Source organism: Macaca nemestrina, chromosome 12 (assembly GCF_043159975.1).
Source record: "Macaca nemestrina isolate mMacNem1 chromosome 12, mMacNem.hap1, whole genome shotgun sequence".
NCBI lineage: Eukaryota > Metazoa > Chordata > Mammalia > Primates > Cercopithecidae > Macaca > Macaca nemestrina.
The window spans coordinates 73,523,672-73,545,568 of record NC_092136.1 but is presented as its reverse complement, the minus strand read 5'-3'; the positions used below and the strand labels follow the sequence as shown (position 1 = coordinate 73,545,568).

The 21,897-nt window shown below is 38.3% G+C and overlaps 1 protein-coding gene and 1 pseudogene across 2 annotated transcripts in view; one reads left to right on the top strand and one right to left on the bottom strand.

The window, feature by feature from the left end:
• Positions 1–21,897, top strand: part of LOC105468739 (phosphoglucomutase 2 like 1) — a 58,733-nt gene that overhangs the window by 27,580 nt on the left and 9,256 nt on the right. For both annotated transcript variants that reach the window (XM_011719059.3, XM_011719060.3), the window contains exons 5-12: positions 1,699–1,782; positions 11,452–11,645; positions 15,046–15,235; positions 15,551–15,648; positions 16,660–16,840; positions 19,514–19,607; positions 19,914–20,043; positions 20,426–20,615. In XM_011719059.3, coding sequence (XP_011717361.1) covers positions 1,699–1,782; positions 11,452–11,645; positions 15,046–15,235; positions 15,551–15,648; positions 16,660–16,840; positions 19,514–19,607; positions 19,914–20,043; positions 20,426–20,615 — 1,161 coding nt within the window. The remainder of the gene's footprint in view (positions 1–1,698; positions 1,783–11,451; positions 11,646–15,045; positions 15,236–15,550; positions 15,649–16,659; positions 16,841–19,513; positions 19,608–19,913; positions 20,044–20,425; positions 20,616–21,897) is intronic.
• Positions 8,069–9,334, bottom strand: LOC112424463 (heterogeneous nuclear ribonucleoprotein A1-like; annotated as a pseudogene).

The window sequence follows — 21,897 nt, the reverse complement described above, 5'->3', positions numbered from 1 at the left end:
GACCAACACAGTGGAACACGATCTCTACTAAAAATACAAAAATTAGCCAGGCATGGTGGCGCATGCCTGTAATCCCAGCTACTCAGGAGGCTGAGGCACGAGAATTGCTTGAACCTGCGAGGCAGAGGTTGCAGTGAGCTGAGATCGTGCCACTGAACTCCAGCCTGGACAACAGAGCAAGACTCCGTCTCAATCAATCAATCAATAAAACTTATCAGGAGATAAACAGAGCTTGCTTCTTTTTTTTTTTTTTTTTTTTTTTTTGAGATGGAGTCTTGCTCTGTGCCCCAGGCTGGAGTGCAGTGGCGCGATCTCGGCTCACTGCAAGCTCCGCCCCCTGGGTTCATGCCATTCTCCTGCCTCAGCCTCCCAAGTAGCCGGGACTACAGGTGCCCGCCACCACGCCCGGCTAGTTTTTTGTATTTTTTTTTTAGTAGAGACGGGGTTTCGCCGTATTAGCCAGGATGGTCTCGATCTCCTGACCTTGTGATCCGCCCGTCTCTGCCTCCCAAAGTGCTGGGATTACAGGCTTGAGCCACCGCGCCCGGCCTAGAGCTTGCTTCTTGTGGTTATAACTTACTTATATTACAAGCAAGCATCTTGATCTGTGCCTTGGCAAATTGTTAATATACCTTTCTGAGTTTGGATAGACGTCCAGCATCTTATCCTTTGTTAATTTCAATCTTGTGAAATATCTCTGGGAGTTCCTTTAATGTGAAGGTTTCTTTGTTGGTGTCACTTCTTCTGGGACATCTTCATCCTTCTCATCACAGTCTCGTTCCTCATTTAATCCATGTGTTCCCCTTCACTACACTTCCCTGGTAGTATGTCTAAAGTCTCTTGAATGGCAGCAGTGTCAGCATTCCCACTTATTTTTTCTATAACTTCATTTATGTTCAATTCAAATTTCCCTCTATTATTACTCCTTTTTGTTTATTTGCTGCACTTTCACCTTTGTTGGCTAATTCCTACTTTCTATTATCCATTTTTGTATACTGTCATATGGGTCTATTACTGGGAGAAAAGGAGGCAATAGAGCCACATGTTTTACAGTTTGTGTGAGCGCTAAAAAACAGATGCTCAGTGACCAATCACTGACACCCTTTTAAAGAGTGACATGATTGATCACTCATCATGATGTGGCTCTGTTATAAATGTAGGAATGTGTGGACTGAAGAGCTAGAAGCCAAGTGTGTACTTGATGCAGTTATGGTTAATATTACTGTGGTAAATGAAATTTGAACATGTTGTTGGGAGACTGGAGCTATTTAACAAAAGCATAATATCAGTAATTCATGTATAGGAACTGAGCAAAGCAAGGACTGCCTGTAGGTATTTAAAAGTGAGCAATAATGAAAACAATACATAGTAAAAATTATGGGTTTTAACTAAAGCCCTACTTAGAGGGAAATGTATAGCCTTAATGAATATATAAGGAAAAAAAAGATTTTAAAATAATGAGTTGGCTTTCGCTTAACATGTTTGTGCTAAAACAGAAGAAATCCAAAAAAGTAAAAGGAAGGAAATCTTATAATAAAGGTATAAGGAAAAATCAAGTAAATAGAAAATAAAGAGTGTATTAACAAAAGCAATATCATACTATAATGCTTTTCCTGTCATTTAATCAAAGTTATTCTCATGTCAAATGTGTAAATAGCTAGGAAGCAAAATGGAACTATGGTGTTATTTATTTTTCAGCCATATGCAGTTCAGAAGCTCAAAGCAGTTGCAGGTGTGATGATTACTGCCTCTCACAACCGCAAGGAAGACAATGGATACAAGGTAAACCTTGGACTCCTGACCTTTGTTTATCTTATAGGTCATCTTTTTTATTCAAATAATATGTGCTGAGTATGTTTTCTATACTGGAGAGCAGAGCTAGACGTTGGGAACAAAAGGTTAAAAACACTGAGGCTGGTCCTCAAAGAATGTGTATCCCTAATGGCATTTATTATTTCTCAATGTGTACGATTACAAAAATCTCTTCTTTAGTTCTTTTATTTCTAATTGTCCTTGATTTCTCTATCCCTTCCTAAATCCATCCTCTCTACCATTTCATAAAGTCACATTGCAGCAAGAACTTGAAAAATGAGTGGGAGTTTTCAACAACAGAGCCAGAGGAATGGTACCTTATCCTCACTCTCCTCTCCCTCTGACTTTCTGCTGGAGCTCCTTGTTGGCCACAGGATTCCACTTGATAGGTCAGCCTCTGTGGCAGAAAGCAGAGTGGAGAAGGGTGAAAAGTGGCTCTGGAGGGGAAATAGAAGAATGCAGCACAGTATTGAACCACCGTTTGGGGCTTCTGAGTGGGTGATAAGCCTGCGTTCCTATAGGTAGTTGGATATATAGACTTGTAGCTCAGGGGAGAAATCTGGACTTAAGTTATAGAGTTTTGGGTCACCACACATGTTAGAGCAAAATTAGCACTTGCTATGTTGGAGGAGCTAGAGAACAGAGGGTAGCAGCGGTATGACTGGAATGCAGTGAGCACAGGAAGGGAAGGAATGAAGAAACAAGCAGGAGGCAGATTATGCAGACTTATAAGCTCCAAGGCAAGGGGGTTGGGTTTTATCAAAAGAATAAGAAGCCACTGAAGAACTTTAAGCAGGAAAGTTTATGTTCTAAGGGATCATCTGTCTGCTTCGTGGAGGATGGATTGCAGGGAGAACAATGGAAGCAGGGAAGAGACCAGTTAGGATGCTTTGGTTCAGACAGAAGACAACAATGGTTTAGAATGGTGATTGGTAGAGGACATGGGCAGAGGTAAACATATTCAACCTCTATTTTAGCCACAGCATCTGTAGAACCTGTTAGTAGATTAAATGTTAGGGAAAGGAAGTAATCAAGAATGATTCTTGGTTTTTGTTTGGGTGGGTGGTAATGTTAATTTACAGAGATAAGAGATTGAAGGAGGACCACTCTTAGGTGTATATGTTGTGGGGTAATCAAGAACTCTGTTCTAGATACACTACTTTTGAGGTTCCTGTTAGAGGTGTCTGTTAGAGAGTTCTTGATTCCTCCACAGCATATACACCTAAGAGTGGTCCTCCTTCAGTGCAGTGGTATGATCACTGTAGCCTCAAACTCCTAAACTCAGGGAGTTCTCCAGCCTCAGCCTCTCATGTAGCTGGGGCTACAGGTGTATACCACTTGCCTGCCTTTTTTTTTTCTTCCTCCCTGCGTCCCTTCCTTCTCTCTCTCTTTCTTTCTTTTTTTATTTGTTTATTTTTATTTTTTAAGACAAGGTCTTGCTCTGTCACCAAGGCTGGAGTGCAGTGGCACAATCACAGCTCACTGCAGCCTCAACCTTCCAAGTTCAAGCAATCCTCCTGCCTCAGCCTCCCAACCACAGGCATAAGTCACCATACCCAGCTAATTTTTTTATATTTAGTAGAGACAGGGTCTTGCTATGTTGCCCAGGCTGTGGATCTAGTTTCTTTATGATGAATTATCTTATTTATTTGACCCTCCTCACCCCCATCCCCTAAATATAAGTTCGTAGGTAGAGAGACTTAGTCTGCCTTGATATTCATTGCTATTGAACATATTTGGCACATAGTGGACCCTCAAATATTTTTTCTCCTTAATATGTAAGCACAAGGTTAAAAAGTTAAACAGTAAAAAGTATCTGTCCTATCTCTGTCCCCTAGTACCGTTTCTCAGAAGCAAATACTGTTTCCAGTTTTCATTTCTGTTTAGGGATAGTCCACACATATATAAATATATATGTGTTTGTCACTTCCCCGTCTTTTTCCCCATAAATGGTAGGGTACTATATAATAGTGTTCTGTGCCTTGCTGATTTCATACAACAATATGTCTTACAGACTGTCTTTTTCTTTCTCCCTCTCCCTTCCCCTCTTCTTGTTCTATGTGTATGTATGTGTATATATGTATATACATGTATACATACACACATATAGATGTACATATATATACATACATGTGTATATATAGTCAATATGTATATTTTAACCTGTGCTTGTATATTAAGGAAAAAATATATATGTATATGTGTGTGTTTGTATATGTATATATTTGTATATGTGACATTGTATTTTTTGGAGAGCCCGGGAGAGGAGAGGGCTCCTCTGTCAGAGAGTGCAGTGAACTGTGATCACACCACTGCACTCCAGCCTGGACTACAGAGTAAAACTCTGTTTCAAAAAAGAAAAAAATAAAACAAAGATGAATGTAGAAGAATGTTTACTGTGGCACTGTTTATACATAGCAGAAGATCAGAAGCAAATGAAATGTTCATCGATAGAGGATTGATTACATAAATTATGATTCATCTATATAGATTTTTAAAGATGAATGAAGCAGATATACATATGTATGAATGGCAGGAATATATACACATATGAATGATATGAATATATATGTGCATGAATATATATGCTTTATTCATAAAATTAATTTCATCTATGCATTTTTTAATGTGACTACTAGAAAATTTTAAATTTTATATGTGGCTTGCATTTGTGGTGCACATACTTCTTTTGGGCACTGCTGATCTGTACGATAGATTTTTAGAGGTGAAACTTTGGAGTTTTTGTGTTTTTGTGTTTGTTTTTTGAGATGGAGCCTCGCTCTGTCACCCAAGCTGGAGTGCAGTGGCACAACCTCGGCTCACTGCAACCTTCGCCTCCGAGGTTCAAGCTATTCTCTTGCCTCAGCCTCCTGGGTAGCTGGTACTACAGGCATGCACCACCACACCTAGCTAATTTTTGTATTTTTAGTAGAGACAGGATTTTGCCATGTTGGCCAGGCTGGTCTTGAACCTCTGGCCTCAAGTGATCCTCCTGCCCCCGCCTCCCAGAATGCTGTGAGCCACTGTGCCTGGCCTAGAGGTGAAACTTTTGGATCAAAGGGAATATGCAAAGAAAGTTTGGCATTCCCTATTCAAGGTGGTCGTGCCATTTAATAACCTCATCGACAATATATGAGGGCCTTTATCCTTTATCTTCCATGATTGTATCATCAAAGCTTTTAATCTTTGCCAATCAGATTGGTAGAAATGTTATTTTTAATCTGTACCTGTCTTATGAGTGGGGTTGAGTGTCTTTTCATGTATTTATAAGATATTTGTGTTTCCCTTTCTGAGAAGTCTGTTAAAGGATTGTTTTTTAACAAACTTTATTTTGTAGAGCTGTTTTAGATTCACAGCAAAATTCAGCAGAGGGTTCCGAGATTTCCCATGTACCCACTTGTCCCCACATATGCATTAACAACATCCGCCACCAGAGTGGTACATTTGATGAGCCTGCATTGACATGTCATTATCACCCAAAGCCCATAGTTTATGTTAGGGTCATTCTTCATTTGTACATTCTTTGGGTTTTGACAAATGAATAATGACATGTATCCACCATTATAGTTTCATACAGAGTATTTCCATTGCCTCCAGAATTCTCCGTGTTGTGCCTGTTCATCCATTTCTCCTCTTTAACCCCTGGCAAACACTGATCTTTTTACTGTCTCCACAGTTTTGCCTTTTCCAGAGTGTCATATTGTTGGAATATACAATATATAGCCTTTTTAGATTGGCTTCTTTCACATGGTAATTCCCTCCATGTCTCTTCATGGCTGGATAGCTCATTTCTTTTTTAGCACAGAAGAAGAATATTCCATTGTCTGGATGTACCACAGTTTATTTCCCCATTCACCTACTGAAGAACATCATAGATTCTTCCAAGTTTTGTTTTTTTTTTTTTTTTTTTGGAGACAGAGTCTCGCTCTGCCGCCCAGGCTGGAGTGCAGTGGCCGGATCTCAGCTCACTGCAAGCTCCGCCTCCCGGGTTTACGCCATTCTCCTGCCTCAGCCTCCCCAGTAGCTGGGACTACAGGCGCCCGCCACCTCGCCCGGCTAGTTTTTTGTATTTTTTAGTAGAGACGGGGTTTCACCATGTTAGCCAGGATGGTCTCGATCTCCCGACCTCGTGATCCGCCCGTCTCGGCCTCCCAAAGTGCTGGGATTACAGGCTTGAGCCACCGCGCCCGGCCTGATTCTTCCAAGTTTTGGCAATTATGAATAAAGCTGCTATAAACATTTGTGTGCACATTTTTGTATGGACATAAGTCTTCATTCCTTTGAGTAAATACCAAGGAGTGTGAGTGCTGAATCATATGACAAGAGTATGTTTAGTTTTGTAAGAAACTGCCAAACTGTCTCTAAAGTGGCTATTTAAATCCCCACAAGCAATGAATGAGAGCTTCTGTTGCTCCACATCCTTGCCAGCATTTGCTATTGTCAGTGTTGTGGATTTTGGCCATTCTAATAGGTGTGCAGTAGTATCTCATTGTTGTTTTAATTTCCATTTTTCTGATGACATACGATGTGAAACATGTTTTCATATGCTTCTTTGCCATCTGTGTATTCTTTCCGGTGAAGTGTCTGTTTTGCTTTCTTATTGTTGAGTTTTAAGAATTCTTTATATATTTTGGATAACAGTCCTTTTTCAGATATATCTTTCGCAAATATTTCTCCCAGTCCGGCTTGTCTTTTTATTCACTTGGCAGTGTCTTTTGCAGAGCAGAAAATTTTATTTTCATTTTAAATCCAGCTTATCAATTCTTTCTTTCATGGATCATGCCTTTGGTGGTGTACGTAAAAATTTATTGCCAGCTGGGCACCGTGGTTCATGCCTGTAATCCCAGCACTTTGGGAGGCCAAGGCAGGTGGATCACCTGAGGTCAGGAGTTTGAGACCAGCCTGGTTAACATGGTGAAACCCCGTCTCTACTAAAAATAAAAAATAAAAAATAAAAAATAAATTAGCTGGGCATGGTGGCAGGCACCTGTAATCCCAGCTACTCGGGAGGCTGAGGCAGCAGAATCGCTTGAACCTGGGAGGCAGAGGTTGCAGTGAGCCGAGACTGTGCCATTGCACTCCAGCCGGGGCAACAAGAGTGAAACTCCATCTGAAAAAAAAAAATAGTTATTGCCAAACCCAAGATCCTCTAGACTTCCTCTCATCATATCTTCTAGGAGTTTTATAGTTTTGCATCTGTTAAACTATTTGCTCATTATTCTTTTGCTGTTTCTTATTGATTTATGGGAACTCTTTCTATGTAAGAAGCAGCTCTTGGCCATCTGTTTTGCAGACATTTCCTCGCAGTCCTCTTGACTTTATTTATGTTATTTTTCCATGCATGATATTATGGTATTTTTCCCATTTGAAAACAAAGTTATTTTGGCATTTTTATTGGTATCATATTTTATTTACTATTAATTTAGAGAGCTTTGATATTTTAATAATTGAGTCTCCCTATTCAAGAATAGGGTGTGTCTTTCTATTCTTTCAAGACTTCTTTTAGATTCTTTAGTAGCATTTTAAACATTTTTTAAAGATAATTAAATCGTTTATTGATTACATATGATAATGGATGAAACACAAGCTTCATTCCCATTTATAATTTTATCTGGTAACATTATTCATTTTAGATATATTGCATAGAATGTGTCAATAATCATTTTTATAACCAATAATTCCATGATTTTGCTTGGGTAATCCCTTTTAATGGTGAAGTTCAGGTCACAACAGTAACTGTAAGTTCAACTACACCAAGGTTTCTGAAGACAACGATTTCTCTACCCAAGCAAGTTGTATATAAACTCCAAATAGAACCTGGCATCACTCTGAAGGAATTCTAACTTCACACTGTTGGGGAAATTTACCAAGATGGCTTCAGAGTAGACTAACTTTACACAGCACATTAAAAAAAAAAGAGACACATTTATTCAGCATCGTGATCAGACTATTACATTTAGCAATCAACAGCATGGTGCAAAAAAAAAAAAAAATCCATATTAAAACTCTTTGTTGGAATGCTTTGCACTTTCCACAGAACAGGAACTAAAATAACTTGTTATACAATTTGTCAGAAATACAGTCCTCGAGTTTTTTGCCCATACACATGAGTATTTGTCTGAAACATGTCTTCTTTGTCACAGGTAGGCCCCGCCACCACTGTGCTTGGCTGAGTTCACAGATCCGTTGTAACCTGTAGCTTCTCTGTCACTTCTCTGGCTCTCCTCTCCTGCTAAGCTTTGTTTCCTGGCAGTAATTAAAATCTTCTGCCACTGCCAAGCTACTGTTGCTACTGGAACCACCATAGCCACCTTGGTTTCATAATTAGTAAAGTATTGGCCTCCACCACCACAGAAGCCAGAGCTTCTGTCTCCAAAGTTTCCTCCCTTCGTGGGTCCAATTTTTTTTTTTTTTTTTGAGATGGAGTCTCGCTCTGTTGCCCAGGCTACAGTGTAGTGGTGCAAGTTCAGCTCACTGCAAACTCCGCCTCCCGGGTTCAAGCAATTCTCCTGCCTCAGCCTCCCAAGTAGCTGGGACTATAGGCGCCCGCCACCACGCCCGGCTAATTTTTGTATTTTTAGTAGAGATGGGGTTTTGTCATGTTGGCCAGGCTGCCCTCGAACTCCTGACCTCAGGTGATCCACCACCTCAGCCGCCCAAAGTGCTGGGATTACAGGCGTGAGCCACCACGCCTGGCCGGGTCCAAAATTTGAAGACTGATTGTTGTAATTGCCAAAGTCATTGTAACTTCCACCACCTCCAAAATTGCTTCCATCATTACCAAATCCGTTATAGCCATCCCCACTGCCACCATATCCACCACCACCATGGCTGCCACCAAAGCCACCACAACCATTGAAGTTTCCTCCACAACCAAAGTTGTCATTCCCACCGAAACCACCTCCACGACCACCACCAAAGTTTCCAGAACCACTTCGACCTCTTTGGCTGGACGAAGCACGAGCCATCTCTTGCTTTGACAGCGCTTTCCTAACTTCACAGTTGTGGCCATTCACAGTATGGTATTTCTGAATGACAGTCTTATCCACGGAGTCATGGTCGTCAAAGGTTACAAAGGCAAAGCCCCTTTTCTTGCCACTGCCTCGGTCAGTCATGATTTCAATCACTTCAATTTTCCCATACTGTTCAAAAAAATCTCTTAGGTGATGTTCTTCGATGCCTTCTTTAATGCCACCAACAAATATATTTTTCACAGTGAAGTGGGCACCTGGTCTTTGAGAATCTTCTCTTGAGACAGCTCTCTTTGGTTCCACGACTCTTCCATCCACCTTGTGTGGCCTTGCATTCATGGCTGCATCCACCTCCTCCACAGTGGCGTATGTGACAAAACAAAGCCCTTGGAGCACTTGGTGTTAGGGTCTCTCATTACCACGCAGTCCGTGAGCATTCTCCATTGCTCAGAATGGCTCCTCAGGCTCTCATCGGTTGTTTCAAAACTCAACTCTCCAAGGAAGAGCTTCCTCGGCTGTTTGGGCTCTTTAGGAGACTCTGACTTAGACATGATGGCAGGGAAGAGAGACTTTAATGATGCTTCCTCAGCAGCGTCCACGGGCAGAAAGGAGTAAGCTGACCTAAACATTTTTTTAAACTAGATTTTTCAGATATTTTTTAACGTTTATTCCTGGATGTATTTTGTTGCATGAATTTTTATGTTACTATATCAGATAGGGATGCTTTCTGGTGCAGATTAAGTAAAACCAGCAAAAGTGGCTTAAGCTGATAGAAGTTCATTTTTCTCACATGACAAAACGTCCAGGGGTAGGTGGCCGCAGGCATGGTTCTGTAGCTCCATGATGTCAGGCCTTGTGTCTTGCAGTTTTTCTGGCCTTACCCTCAAGCATGGTCATCACATGGTGGTTGCTGTACCTCCAGGCATCACGTCCACAGAAAAGCAAGGAGAAGGGGACCGGGAGAAAGAACAGGATTTTTTTTTTCTTATGTTTTATAAATTTTCACGTGAGCTTTCAGGACTTACGGAGATAATCTTTTTTATGGCTTGAAATGTGGGAGTATCCCTCCAGAACAGTTTTGTTTGTTTTAAGCATTCTGGGTTTTTTGTTTGTTTTAAAAATTCTGCTAGAACCTCAAGGGTTTCACTGACTGGGGACAGTTTCTGTGTTAATTTATTGTTTCTCATCCTAAAATAATTGAAGTACAGACCTTGGATTTGAAAATTTTTTTAATTACCCAGAACCCAAGAAGAGACACGCTTCCTCACAATCTCTATAATAGTGGGCAGGACTTTTTCTATTCTGCATTTTCACTGAGAGTGAAATGCTTCAACAATGCCATTTTTATTTGGGGGTCTCAGTTCCAACTCCATATCTTGCACATGGGCATTACAACCCAAGAACCAGATAAATGGACAGTTCTCAAACCCCAAGTAACCACAATCTCAGTCCCACAGGCTTATCATTCCGCTTTTTAATTCTTTTTCTCTCACTGCCTAGAGTTGTCCCTTTCCTCTTGTGGATTATGCTATGCATTTAAGATAATGTTTTTTCTCTTTTATATAGCATTTTGAAGTGTTTATAGAACACAGATTTTTAGGTCATCTGGTTAACCATATTCTTTGCATAGAGATTAGTACATAGTACAGATTCAAATGTATTCTTCTTTCCTTCATTCAGGATGCAATAGAGGGGATTTGTGTCCTATACATGGTAGAAGTCACCATAGATGTTCTCTAACCTTCCAAATTTGAAATCCTATAAATTAATAGAATTACATTTTCATGCTTTTTTGGTAACTGTTCCTAATGTCTTATTGATCAGGCTATTTGACAAACTGAAACTCATTGAAATTTATATGGATAATTAACATGTTAATTTTTAATAAACTATATTTGGTATGATATAAATTCTACTTTATAATAGAAAGATGACTTTTTTCTGTATCACATAACTACTTTATAATGAGTTAAATAGTATCAAGTTTTAAGGAATATTCTATGGTTTCTTGGATTATCTTTAGTAGATAGTTATAGGTTTAAGAGTATAATTGGACACTATGGCACATGCATATTATAATGTTATCATAATAATTAGGCCTGCTTGCATTTTACTCATATTGTTATTAAGGTATACTTCTAAAAGAAAATCATATATAATCATTTGATTGAAGAGTCCCTGTAGAGTAATTACTATCTGTATCTTTTAATATTTGTTAAATTAGTCCTATGTTGACATTTTTTGCTTGATCAATTTGATATGCTTTTTTTTTTTTTTTTTTTTGAGACGGAGTCTCGCTCTGTAGCCCAGGCTGGAGTGCAGTAGCACAATCTCGGCTCACTGCAAGCTCCGCCTCCCAGGTTCACACTATTCTCCTGCCTCAGCCTCCCGAGTAGCTGAGACTACAGGCGCACACAACCACGCCTGGCTAATTTTTTGTATTTTTAGTAGAGACGGCGTTTCACCGTGTTAGCCAGGATGGTCTTGATCTCCTGACCTCATGATCTGCCTGCTTCAGCCTCCCAAAGTGCTGGGATTACAGACGTGAGCCATGACACCCGGCCTCAATTTTATATGCTTTTTAGTAAAGCTGAAGATCTCTACTATAGGTAAGAAAAGATCTGACAAGCATTTTAAGTGATTATGGTTATATTTACTTATCATCTAGGTTTACTGGGAAACCGGTGCTCAGATCACGTCACCTCATGATAAAGAAATTCTAAAATGTATAGAAGAATGTGTGGAACCCTGGAATGGTTCCTGGAATGATAATTTGGTGGATACCAGCCCACTGAAGAGAGACCCTCTGCAGGATATTTGCAGGAGATACATGGAAGATCTGAAAAAGATCTGTTTTTACAGGTATCCAAGTGGGAATATCAGATAATACCACTTTAGAATAATGTTAGCAAATGAGGAGAAGAAAAAGTGATACAAATTGTTGTCTATTTATTAGGCTGGTCTTGAACTCCTGACCTCAGGTGATCCGCCTGCCTCAGCCTCCCAAAGTGCTGGGATTACAGGTGTGAGCCATCATGCCCAGCCTAGAGTTTCTTTCAGGAGTAGTGAGAATGTTCTAAAGTTGATCATAGTCATGGTTGACCAACTCTATGAATGTAGTGACAGCCATTGAATTGCACACTTTAAATGGGTGAATTATATGGTATATGAATTATATCTCAATAAAGTTAAACAAGTTATACTTAAATATATGTATTTCCTCTGTGTTAGATAAGTATATTTCCTTTAAGATTTTATTTTTCCTTAACCATTTCCATATTTCCATAATTATCTCTGTAACTCTTCTGTAAATAGCTAACACTATTGCTAGGAAGAACCCTGGCTGGCTAAGTATATTTTTCCTATCCTACAAAATAATTTTAGCTTTTTCTCAACTTTATTTTAATTTCAAAAATGTGCCCTTCAAGCTATCAATTGTTTGCTTCTCCATCTAAAATGATAAGTGGACAGTAATACTAGCTAAATGCTACCAGCTCTAATCACTCTAAAAAGAATTGATTCCTTTTTTATCCTTTCTGTCTTTTCTTATTTATATTTTTGTTTTTTAAAGAGTATATGGGCAAAAGCAAATTAACAAGTGAACTATTTATGAAGCTGAAGGCATAATTACACAGAGAAGAATTATTTCAAGTGACTTTACAGTTATTGACTATACATTTCTAGTGGGATATGTCCTAAGGATAAAGAACTACAAAGAAACCTCAAATTGTATTTGATAGCTATACTGTTAGTGGTAATATTGATGGTTTTACAGATGTGGATATAAATAAATATATAGATAGACATACTATATATATTATAAAACAAATGGGTAACTATGTTAATGTCACTAGGATCTAAGATTTTAGTTTAAGAGAAGCAAATGTAAAATCAAATAAAATAATTTTAAAATTACAATTTTAAATTTGAATTTGAAATATGTTTTATTTACTTAAAATGCTAAAATACTAGTTCTGTTACTAATAAGGCCTATGCCTACCCCTAAAGCCCAGATTGTGGTTTCTAAATACCATTTCCTAGTAAAAGGAACCACGGCTTATTGGAGAAATTGATTCTCATCAAGGACGGGGGCAGAAAATGTACTAAATGAGCCTGAGATAGCTTTGTTTTCCTTGCCATAAAGCAGGCTAGCTTTCAAAGATACTGGGGTCATATCAAAAGGATCTAGGGGCCAGCTTGAAGGGACTCCCACTGACCAAATATTGGATAGTTGGGCATCAAAAAGAATAATCACCTTAATGAATTAAAACATTAAACATAAAAAGCCTGTGACTGTTAGTAATACTAAAAAAGCTCTTTATTGGTCACCTTTGGGATTTGCTGGACTGAAAATCACTCATGCTGAAATTTGATAAATTCTAAATTTTCTTTCTGAAAATTGATAAATGTTTGAAACTTTATCTTAATTTGTTCTGCCTTTTCTATGTGAACTGAATGTTAGGGCTAATCAAATGGTTGATAAAGGATCATTATTTTTAAAAGAAAAATCCAATAAATGCAGAAGGAATAATAGAATTTTCAAAATCACTATGTTGTGACCTCTAATAAATCATGTATCTAAGTAATTCTCATCAAGGGCTGCTAAGACCCATAGGTGAAATGTTGATGGGAAATTTTTTGATGGAAGGATTAGGCTGACACTGGTGAATCTTAGTTTAACAGCATTAAAAGTAGAGTAGAAATTGTGTGCTTCCAGCTGTGAGTCAATAGAAAATACACAGCACCTATTCTTGCCCAAAGAATTGAAACTGAATCTAATGTAACCTCTAAATGCAGCTGCCTATTTACAGAAAAAATAGGATAGAGGAGCATGTTAATACCAAAAGGATGCAGTCTACATACTGGAGATACAGGAACTTCTACAGGACAAATGGGCCAGTTTCTTCAATAAATGACATTCGGGTTGGGGAAGGAAGGGAGGAACATTTATAGATTAAAAGAGACTTGAGAGGCATAGCAATCAAATTATATGGAACCTCGTTCAAGTCCTGCTTCAAGTAAAACAACTGTTAAAAGTATTTTTGAGACACTTGGGGAAAATTTGAACACAGGGTATTAGAGGAAAGAAATTATTGTTGATTTTGTTAGATGTAATAATGATAATATGGTTATGTTTTTAAATACTAAAGCATTTTCATGTAAAGTAATACGTCTTGAATAAATGAGACTAGATTGACAGACTATGGAAACATATTGAAGTGAGGTAATGGTTATATGGTGTTAGATATTCTGTCTTCCTAGATGTATGTTTGAAAATTGTCGTAACATTTTATTTTTATTATTTGTCTTATAATAAATTTTATTTTTCATGGGGAATGGTTAGTAAATGGGAAGTTAGGATGTAGAAAGTTTTGCTGTGGAAAAGACCAAAGAAACAGAGTCTAGATGCTAGTGGAAATGATGCCGGCGAGAAAGGATTATCCATGTACTAAAGTTCTCAAGTGAGAATAGATGGGGACCAGAGCAGAAGTAGAGCGGTTGACCTTTGATACAAAGAATGCTTCCTCATTATTATCAGATGGAAGAAGGAAAAAATATGAGTTGTTGGTTTGGTGTGGGGTGATTAGGAAGTTCCCATCAAATGGCTCTGTGTCTCAATGATGTATGAGGTGAAGGGGGAGGAAAGGAATAAGAAGAGAAGAGAAGGTACTAATTAAGTCACCATCTTGGAGAGTAAAAAATAAGCTTTAGGGGTAACAAAGTATGATTGCCTGGCAGCATTGAGTATGCATTCAGAATGAAGCTGTTCAGTCCTTTTGTGAGATTTATTCTAGCAATATTCAACTATTTTGGTGCAAGTCTGGAAAAGGTACACATTTGGGTTCAACAAGGTTTAGGGTATTGGATGGTCAAAGTACCCAGAGTGACATATAAGAAGGTGAGTGTAATTAGGTACCTTGCAATCTACACTGGAAGTGAAGAAACAGGGGGTCTACTGGCGTGTGAGAAAGACCAGTTAGGAAGTGTTTATGATGGTCTGGTGAGATAAAATACTTATTTAGATGATACTAGCTTAGCTTGTTCAGGGTATTGGCACAGCATATGGAAGGCAGCTGTCCAAGTCAGGAAGTTGAGCCACAAAGGGAGAATACTGGTGAATTAAAACCCTTGATCTTTAAGTTAATACTCTTCATTTGTTGTTTGAGTATCTTAGACCTCTGCTGAAGGCTTTAATCACATTTTTCAGAATTTGATGGTTTAAGATTTGTGATCATGATCTTATGTTGATTTTCCTTTACAGGGAGTTAAACTCGAAGACCACCTTGAAATTTGTGCACACGTCTTTTCATGGGGTCGGACATGACTATGTGCAGTTGGCTTTTAAAGTGTTTGGTTTTAAGCCTCCAATTCCAGTACCAGAACAAAAAGATCCTGATCCAGACTTTTCTACTGTTAAATGTCCAAATCCTGAAGAAGGAGAATCTGTGCTGGTATTTTTTTTAGTATTTAAATTATTATTAGTTTATTAAACCATCAGAATAGGTAGAACTCATTGACAATTCAAAGATTACTTACAAAAACAGAAAGGACTGTAGTTTACATCTTTTAATTGTATTGGAGTCATAGGCTGTGTTTTGTTTGAAATGTCTATGGTGGGTGTCCCTACTTTTGGCTTCTTATTTTAAACTTAGCTGAATTCTATGCCTTCTAAAATTCCTGTCGCTAAAACTGTGCCTACATACAGGAACATTAACATTGAATTTAGGTTCTTCAGTACAATCCAGCTTTTTGGGTCACTGTTTCAGGAACTTTCCCTGAGACTGGCAGAGAAAGAAAATGCCCGGATAGTGCTAGCCACAGATCCTGATGCAGACAGACTGGCAGCAGCAGAACTTCAGGAGAAGTATGTTATTTGATTAAAAGCTTGAACTTTGAAAAGCAATGTATTTTAAGTCTTACAGGCTCTTTGAAAATAATGAAAAGATAAGAAAAGAACACAAATTTCCTGTAAACCCGTTATCCAGAAATAACCACCGAAGTTGATACTTTGACAATTCTTTCCTGTCTTTTTAGTTGAAATATTTAAAGATGTATTTGTTTTTATTAAATTATGATCATAGTTTTACATCTTGATTATTTTCCACTTCGATTGTACAAAATGCTTCAAAAAATGCTTACAGTATAAGCCTTTTTCCCTGACTTTATATATTATTTGAAAATATTAATATTTACAAAGACATAATATCCCAACAGATCACTTTATGATGTAGTTATTTCCTAACCTTGTTTTTTCCTTTTTTTTTTTTTGAGACAAGAGTCTATTGTTGCTTAGGTTGGAGTGCAATGGTACTATCTTGGCTCACTGCAATCTCTGCCTCCCAGATTCAAGCAATTCTTCTGCCTCAGCCTCCCAAGTAGCTGGGACTACAGGCATGCGCTGCCACACTAATTTTGTATTTTTAGTAGAGACAGGGTTTCGCCATGTTGGTCAGGCTGGGCTCGAACTCCTGACCTCAGGTGATCCTCCCACCTTGGTCTCCCAAAGTGCTGCGATTACAGGCGTGAGCCACCCATTTCCTAATCTTAGTCCTCTGGGCTGCTATGTATTTTTACCATTGTAATGTGACAAATGTCCTTACCTAGAAAGTATTAATTATTTATCATAATTTTTTCTCTCATTAAGTAAAAAAGTAAATGTAATGGTATAATAATTTTCCAAAAGATGTCGTACCATTCCTACTGTAAAATCACCCCTGGTCAGTTAGAAAAGAAGTAGTAATAAATGTTTTCTCAAAAATCCCATATGATAGTTTTTGATTTTTCCTAACTGAAAGATGGTAATTTATAGGCCTTGGAGTCAAGAAGTTTCAATGAGAAGAAGGGTCTTGACATTGCATTTTCCTTCTCTCTACAGTGGTTCTTGGAAAATTTTCACAGGCAATGAGTTGGCAGCTTTGTTTGGGTGGTGGATGTTTGATTGCTGGAAGAAAAATAAATCAAGAAATGCTGATGTGAAGAACGTTTATATGTTAGCCACCACAGTCTCTTCTAAAATTTTGAAGGCAATTGCACTTAAAGAAGGATTTCATTTTGAAGTAAGAATCGATAATATCTGTGTGCTACTTTTAAAAGCCTATTTCTATTGTGAATAGTGCTGCAATAAACATACATGTGCATGTGTCTTTATAGCAGCATAATTTAGGATGCAGCTGGAAACCATCATTCTTAGCAAACTATCACAAGAACAGAAAACCAAACACCGCATGTTCTCACTCATAGGTGGGAACTGAACAATGAGATCACTTGGACTCAGGAAGGGGAACATCACACACCGGGGCCTATCATGGAGAGGGGGGAGGGGGGAGGGATTGCATTGGGAGTTATACCTGATGTAAATGACGAGTTGATGGGTGCAGCACACCAACATGGCACAAGTATACATATGTAACAAACCTGCACGTTATGCACATGTACCCTACAACTTAAAGTATAATAATAATAAATTAATTAAAAAAAAAAAAGCCTATTTCTGTATGTTAAAGACATCTCTCCACCAAAACTGACTTTCATTGATTTCATTTGTAATTCCCTTATTTTTCTAATTCTGTTAACACTTATTTAGTCTTTTTTGATAATTTAGACACTTTGAGCCAAAATTCATCCAGTACTGTATATGAATTTCTGGTACTAAGATGAGACATTCTTTAAAAAATACATTAATACTTATTATTCCATACAACAAATATCTGGTTTTCAGACAGGGAAAATCTAGCTCCTGGTGACCCCATCAGTAACTCAGACTTCTCTCCAAAAAGTTGTGGGTGTCATCAACCCCTTGTTTAGGCTCTTCAAGCATGGTCTTTAGGAACTTCAAGTAGTCTTCTAAATTGCATAGTAAGACCCAATGATCCTACATCCAAAAAAACAAGATCATTAACCTTATGAACTTAAGACCCTTAAGCTGACCATTTTTGCAGCTATGGGAACTAAGTTGCTTTTTCTCTGCCATCTTTGCCAAATATCAGTGAAAATGTCCCTGGGCATTTTTCTTGAGCCATAGTCAGGCTACAGGTCTTAATACTAATTGACTGAGTAAAAGAAAATTGTACCTGGCTATATGAAATAGAGCTTTCAACTTTATACTTTCTAAAACGCAAATAGCAAAATAGAAGATACTGAAAGTTTATTCACACCTAAGATTCTGATGTTTTCCTAGTTTATATCTATAGCAAGAAAAATTATAATGGGCACAAAAGAGAAAAAAGAACAATTCTAAAGACCACTATTATAATTTTATTTGCTTGTTTTTGTTGTAGCAGGGAAGTTTTGACTTTTTTATTTTTTCTTTTCAGTAAGGAGGTAGAAAGGTGAATTAGGAAACAAGTTAGTAATGGTGAGCTTTGGTGTTAGGGTGTATCACATACTCTTTCTGTTGACTCAAAAACAGATTGTGTCTTTAAAGTGAACAGTAGCTCATTAGATGAAAAGTCCTCAAATCTAATTATTTAAAGAAGTACTTAGTAACTGTCTTGGTGGTTTTATTAATAGTTAGGACACAGTGTTATGAGCAGGTACACTTAGTTCAAATTTATGTTATGCTAATACTAAAAGTGCATCACTAACAAGCTTCATGACCTTTGATTGATTACTCAGGGAGAGTAAATCCACCAACCTTCATAGGCACTCTTATATTAGTGGTTATAATATAGCTTAAACGACAGTTTCTGAGAAGCAGAAACTTGAAATTGAGTCTTGACTCCATCTTTTATATGCAGTATAATTTTGGGCAGATTGACTTATCTTTCGAGCCTGTGTTTCAGCGATAATGTTTGTAAGCATTAAAAAAAAGATAACGGGCTTTGGGAGGCTGAGGCTTGAAAATCACAAGGTCGAGAGATCGAGACCATTCTGGCTAACATGGTGAAAACCTGTCTCTACTAAAAATACAAAAAATTAGCCAGGCGTGGTGGTGGGCACCTGTAGTCCCAGCTACTTGGGAGGCTGAGGCAGGAGAATTGGCGTGAACCCGGGAGGTGGAGCTTGCAGTGAGCCGGGATCTCATCACTGCACTCCAGCCTGGGCGACAGAGCTAGACTCTGTCTCAAAAAAAAAAAAAAAAAAAAAAAAAAATGGGGCCGGGTGTGGTGGCTCACGCCTGTAATCCTAGCACTTTGGGAGGCTGAGGCAGGTGGATCACAAGATCAGGAGTTCAAGACCAGCCTGACCAACATGGTGAAACCCCGTCTCTACTAAAAATACAAAAATTAGCTGGGCATGGTGGTGCGCCTGTAATACCAGCTATTCAGGAGGCTGAGACAGAAAAATCGCTTGAACCTGGGAGATGGAGGTTGCAGTGAGCCGAGATTGCACCACTGCACTCCAGCCTGGGTGATACAGCAAGACTCTGTCTCAAAAAAAAAAAAGATAATGTAAAGCACTTGGTTCAGTCCTTAATAGTAGGTGATCATAGTGTATGTGCTTATTCATGTTACTTTGTGACTATATGAACACCACTTATAAATGCTGGTTTATATTTGGTGTAAATCACCTAGTACTATAATCTGTAAATAGTAGGTCATCAGTAGTAGCAGTGTGTGTATTTATGGCACTTTATTACTATATGTTTGCTACTCTATAAACCTTTGTGGACTGAGGACTATAGTAAAGATCATTATGTGAATGTTGTATGCATGTAGTGGCAGATTTTTCTCTAATAGGTATTTGTAATAAGTATTCACTTAACTAGAATGGCCTCCTCTGCATTTCAGGAAACATTACCAGGTTTTAAATGGATTGGAAGTAGGATAATAGACCTCCTGGAAAATGGGAAAGAAGTCCTTTTTGCATTTGAAGAGTCTATTGGTATGTAGTAAATATTAAAATCTTTGAAATTTGATTGATAATTTTTTAAAATGTAATTCTGTAAGAGTTTTTTGTGTTCTGGTTTCATATTTTGGGTTGTAAAACTACAGAGAACTGAGAAATGTGTAGATACATTTCTTATCAGAAAACAAAAAGAACCAAAGCGTCCCCTAAATACACTCAGTATTGATGAGTTTCATCTATTACTAGGCTTTTACATTTCCTTGTCCTTCTGAAGAAATGTAAAACTATTGAAATTATAGGCTTAAGTTTTCCTCTTTTCTAGTGATGGTTTTCAATCCTCAGGTTTTCTCTGTGGAACTTCAGTTTTGGATAAAGATGGGGTGAGTGCAGCTGTTGTGGTTGCTGAGATGGCATCTTACCTGGAAACCATGAATATAACATTGAAACAGCAACTGGTTAAGGTTTATGAAAAGTAAGTTCTACTATTATGAATTTCACATGTTCGATTTTTCTTTTATTGTCCTACCCTTAGTTTTCTAAATTTGTTTCTGAAGAATACACAGTGTTATGAGAAGGTACACTTGGTTCACAAGTTTATGTTATGCTAATATTAAAAGTGCATCACTAAAAAGCTTCATGACCTTTGATTGATTACTCAGGCAGAGTAAATCCACCAACCTTCATAGGCACTCTTATATTAGTGTGCCTAATATTTTTTTTAAAAGTATTAAAATTATGTGAATTAAGGACTGCCATTTTTTATAAAATACTGTAGTAGGCTGATCTTCTTTAATATATACTTTTTTAAAAGAGTTATCTGAAATCTAATTTCAGCACTTTGAATCTTTGCACAGATATGGTTATCATATTTCAAAAACTTCCTATTTCTTATGTTATGAACCACCTACCATCAAAAGTATATTTGAAAGGCTTCGTAATTTTGATTCTCCAAAAGAATATCCAAAATTTTGTGGAACATTTGCTATATTGCATGTACGGGACATTACCACTGGATATGACAGTAGCCAGCCTAATAAGAAATCAGTAAGTACCCTTTTTTTTTCTCCCAAACAGTTTAGAAAATTTCATGGCTCATGTCACCAAAAAGTCCAGAGGCAGGACAGATTTCACATGAGGTTCTATCCAGTTTCCTCATGTTTACCAGTTTATTATAAAGGTGACAATTCTGGAACAGCCAGACGTAAGACATTTATAGGGCAATGTACTAGGGATGGGGTTGGGGCCTGGAGCCTCCCAGCGAGTCCACGTGTTCACCAAGTTGGAAGCTCCTGTAAATACTTACTTTAAAAAAAAAGTTTTTAACAGTTTATAATAATTCATACTGAAGTAGGAGATCAGCAGGACTTGTTTTCCAAACACTGGTCATGACCCCACTGATCAAAACAGGATCTGGTCAAAACAGGATGCATGCAGTAAAGGAACCAGCCAAAATCAACTAAAACCAAGATGGCAACAAAAGCAACCTCTAATTCCCCCATTGCTCATTATATGCTAATTATAATACATTAGCATGCTAAAAGACACTCCCACCAACACCATGTCAGCTTACAGATGCCATGGCAACACCTAGAAATTACCTTATGTGGTTTAAACAGGGAGGAACCCTTGGTTCCAAGAACTCCTCCTACTTTTTCTAGAAAATTTGTGAGTAACTTGCCCCTTATTTAGCATGTAATTAAGGAGAAGCTATAATATAGCTAGCCAGCAATCCATAGTGCTACTCTGCCTATGAAGCAGCCATTTTCCTATACTTTGCGGCTCTGATAAAATTGCTTTCCCCCGGGAGGCTGAGGCAGGAGAATGGTGTGAACCCGGGAGGTGGAGCTTGCAGTGAGCTGAGATCCGGCCACTGCACTCCAGCCTGGGCGACAGAGCCAGACTCCGTCTCAAAAAAAAAAAAAAATTGCTTTCCCCTTTTTTTTTTTTTTTTTTTTTGAGACAGTCTCTCGCTCTGTCTCCCAGGCTGGCATGCAGTGGCATGATCTCAGCTTACTGCAACCTCTGCCTCCCAGGTTCAAGTGATTCTCCTGCCTCAGCCTCCTGAGTAGCTGGGACTACAGGAGCATGTCACCACGCCTGACTAATTTTTGTATTTTTAGTAGAGACAGAGTTTCACCATGTTAGCCAGGCTGGTCTCGAACTCCTGACCTCAAGTGATCCACCTGCCTTGGCCTCCCAAAATGCTAGGATTACAGGCATGAGCCACCGCGCCCAGCAGTTGCTTTCCTTTTACTTTACTCTGTTGATTCATTCTTGAATTCTTTCCTGTGTGAAGCCAGGAAGCCTCCTGGGCTGAGCCCCAGTT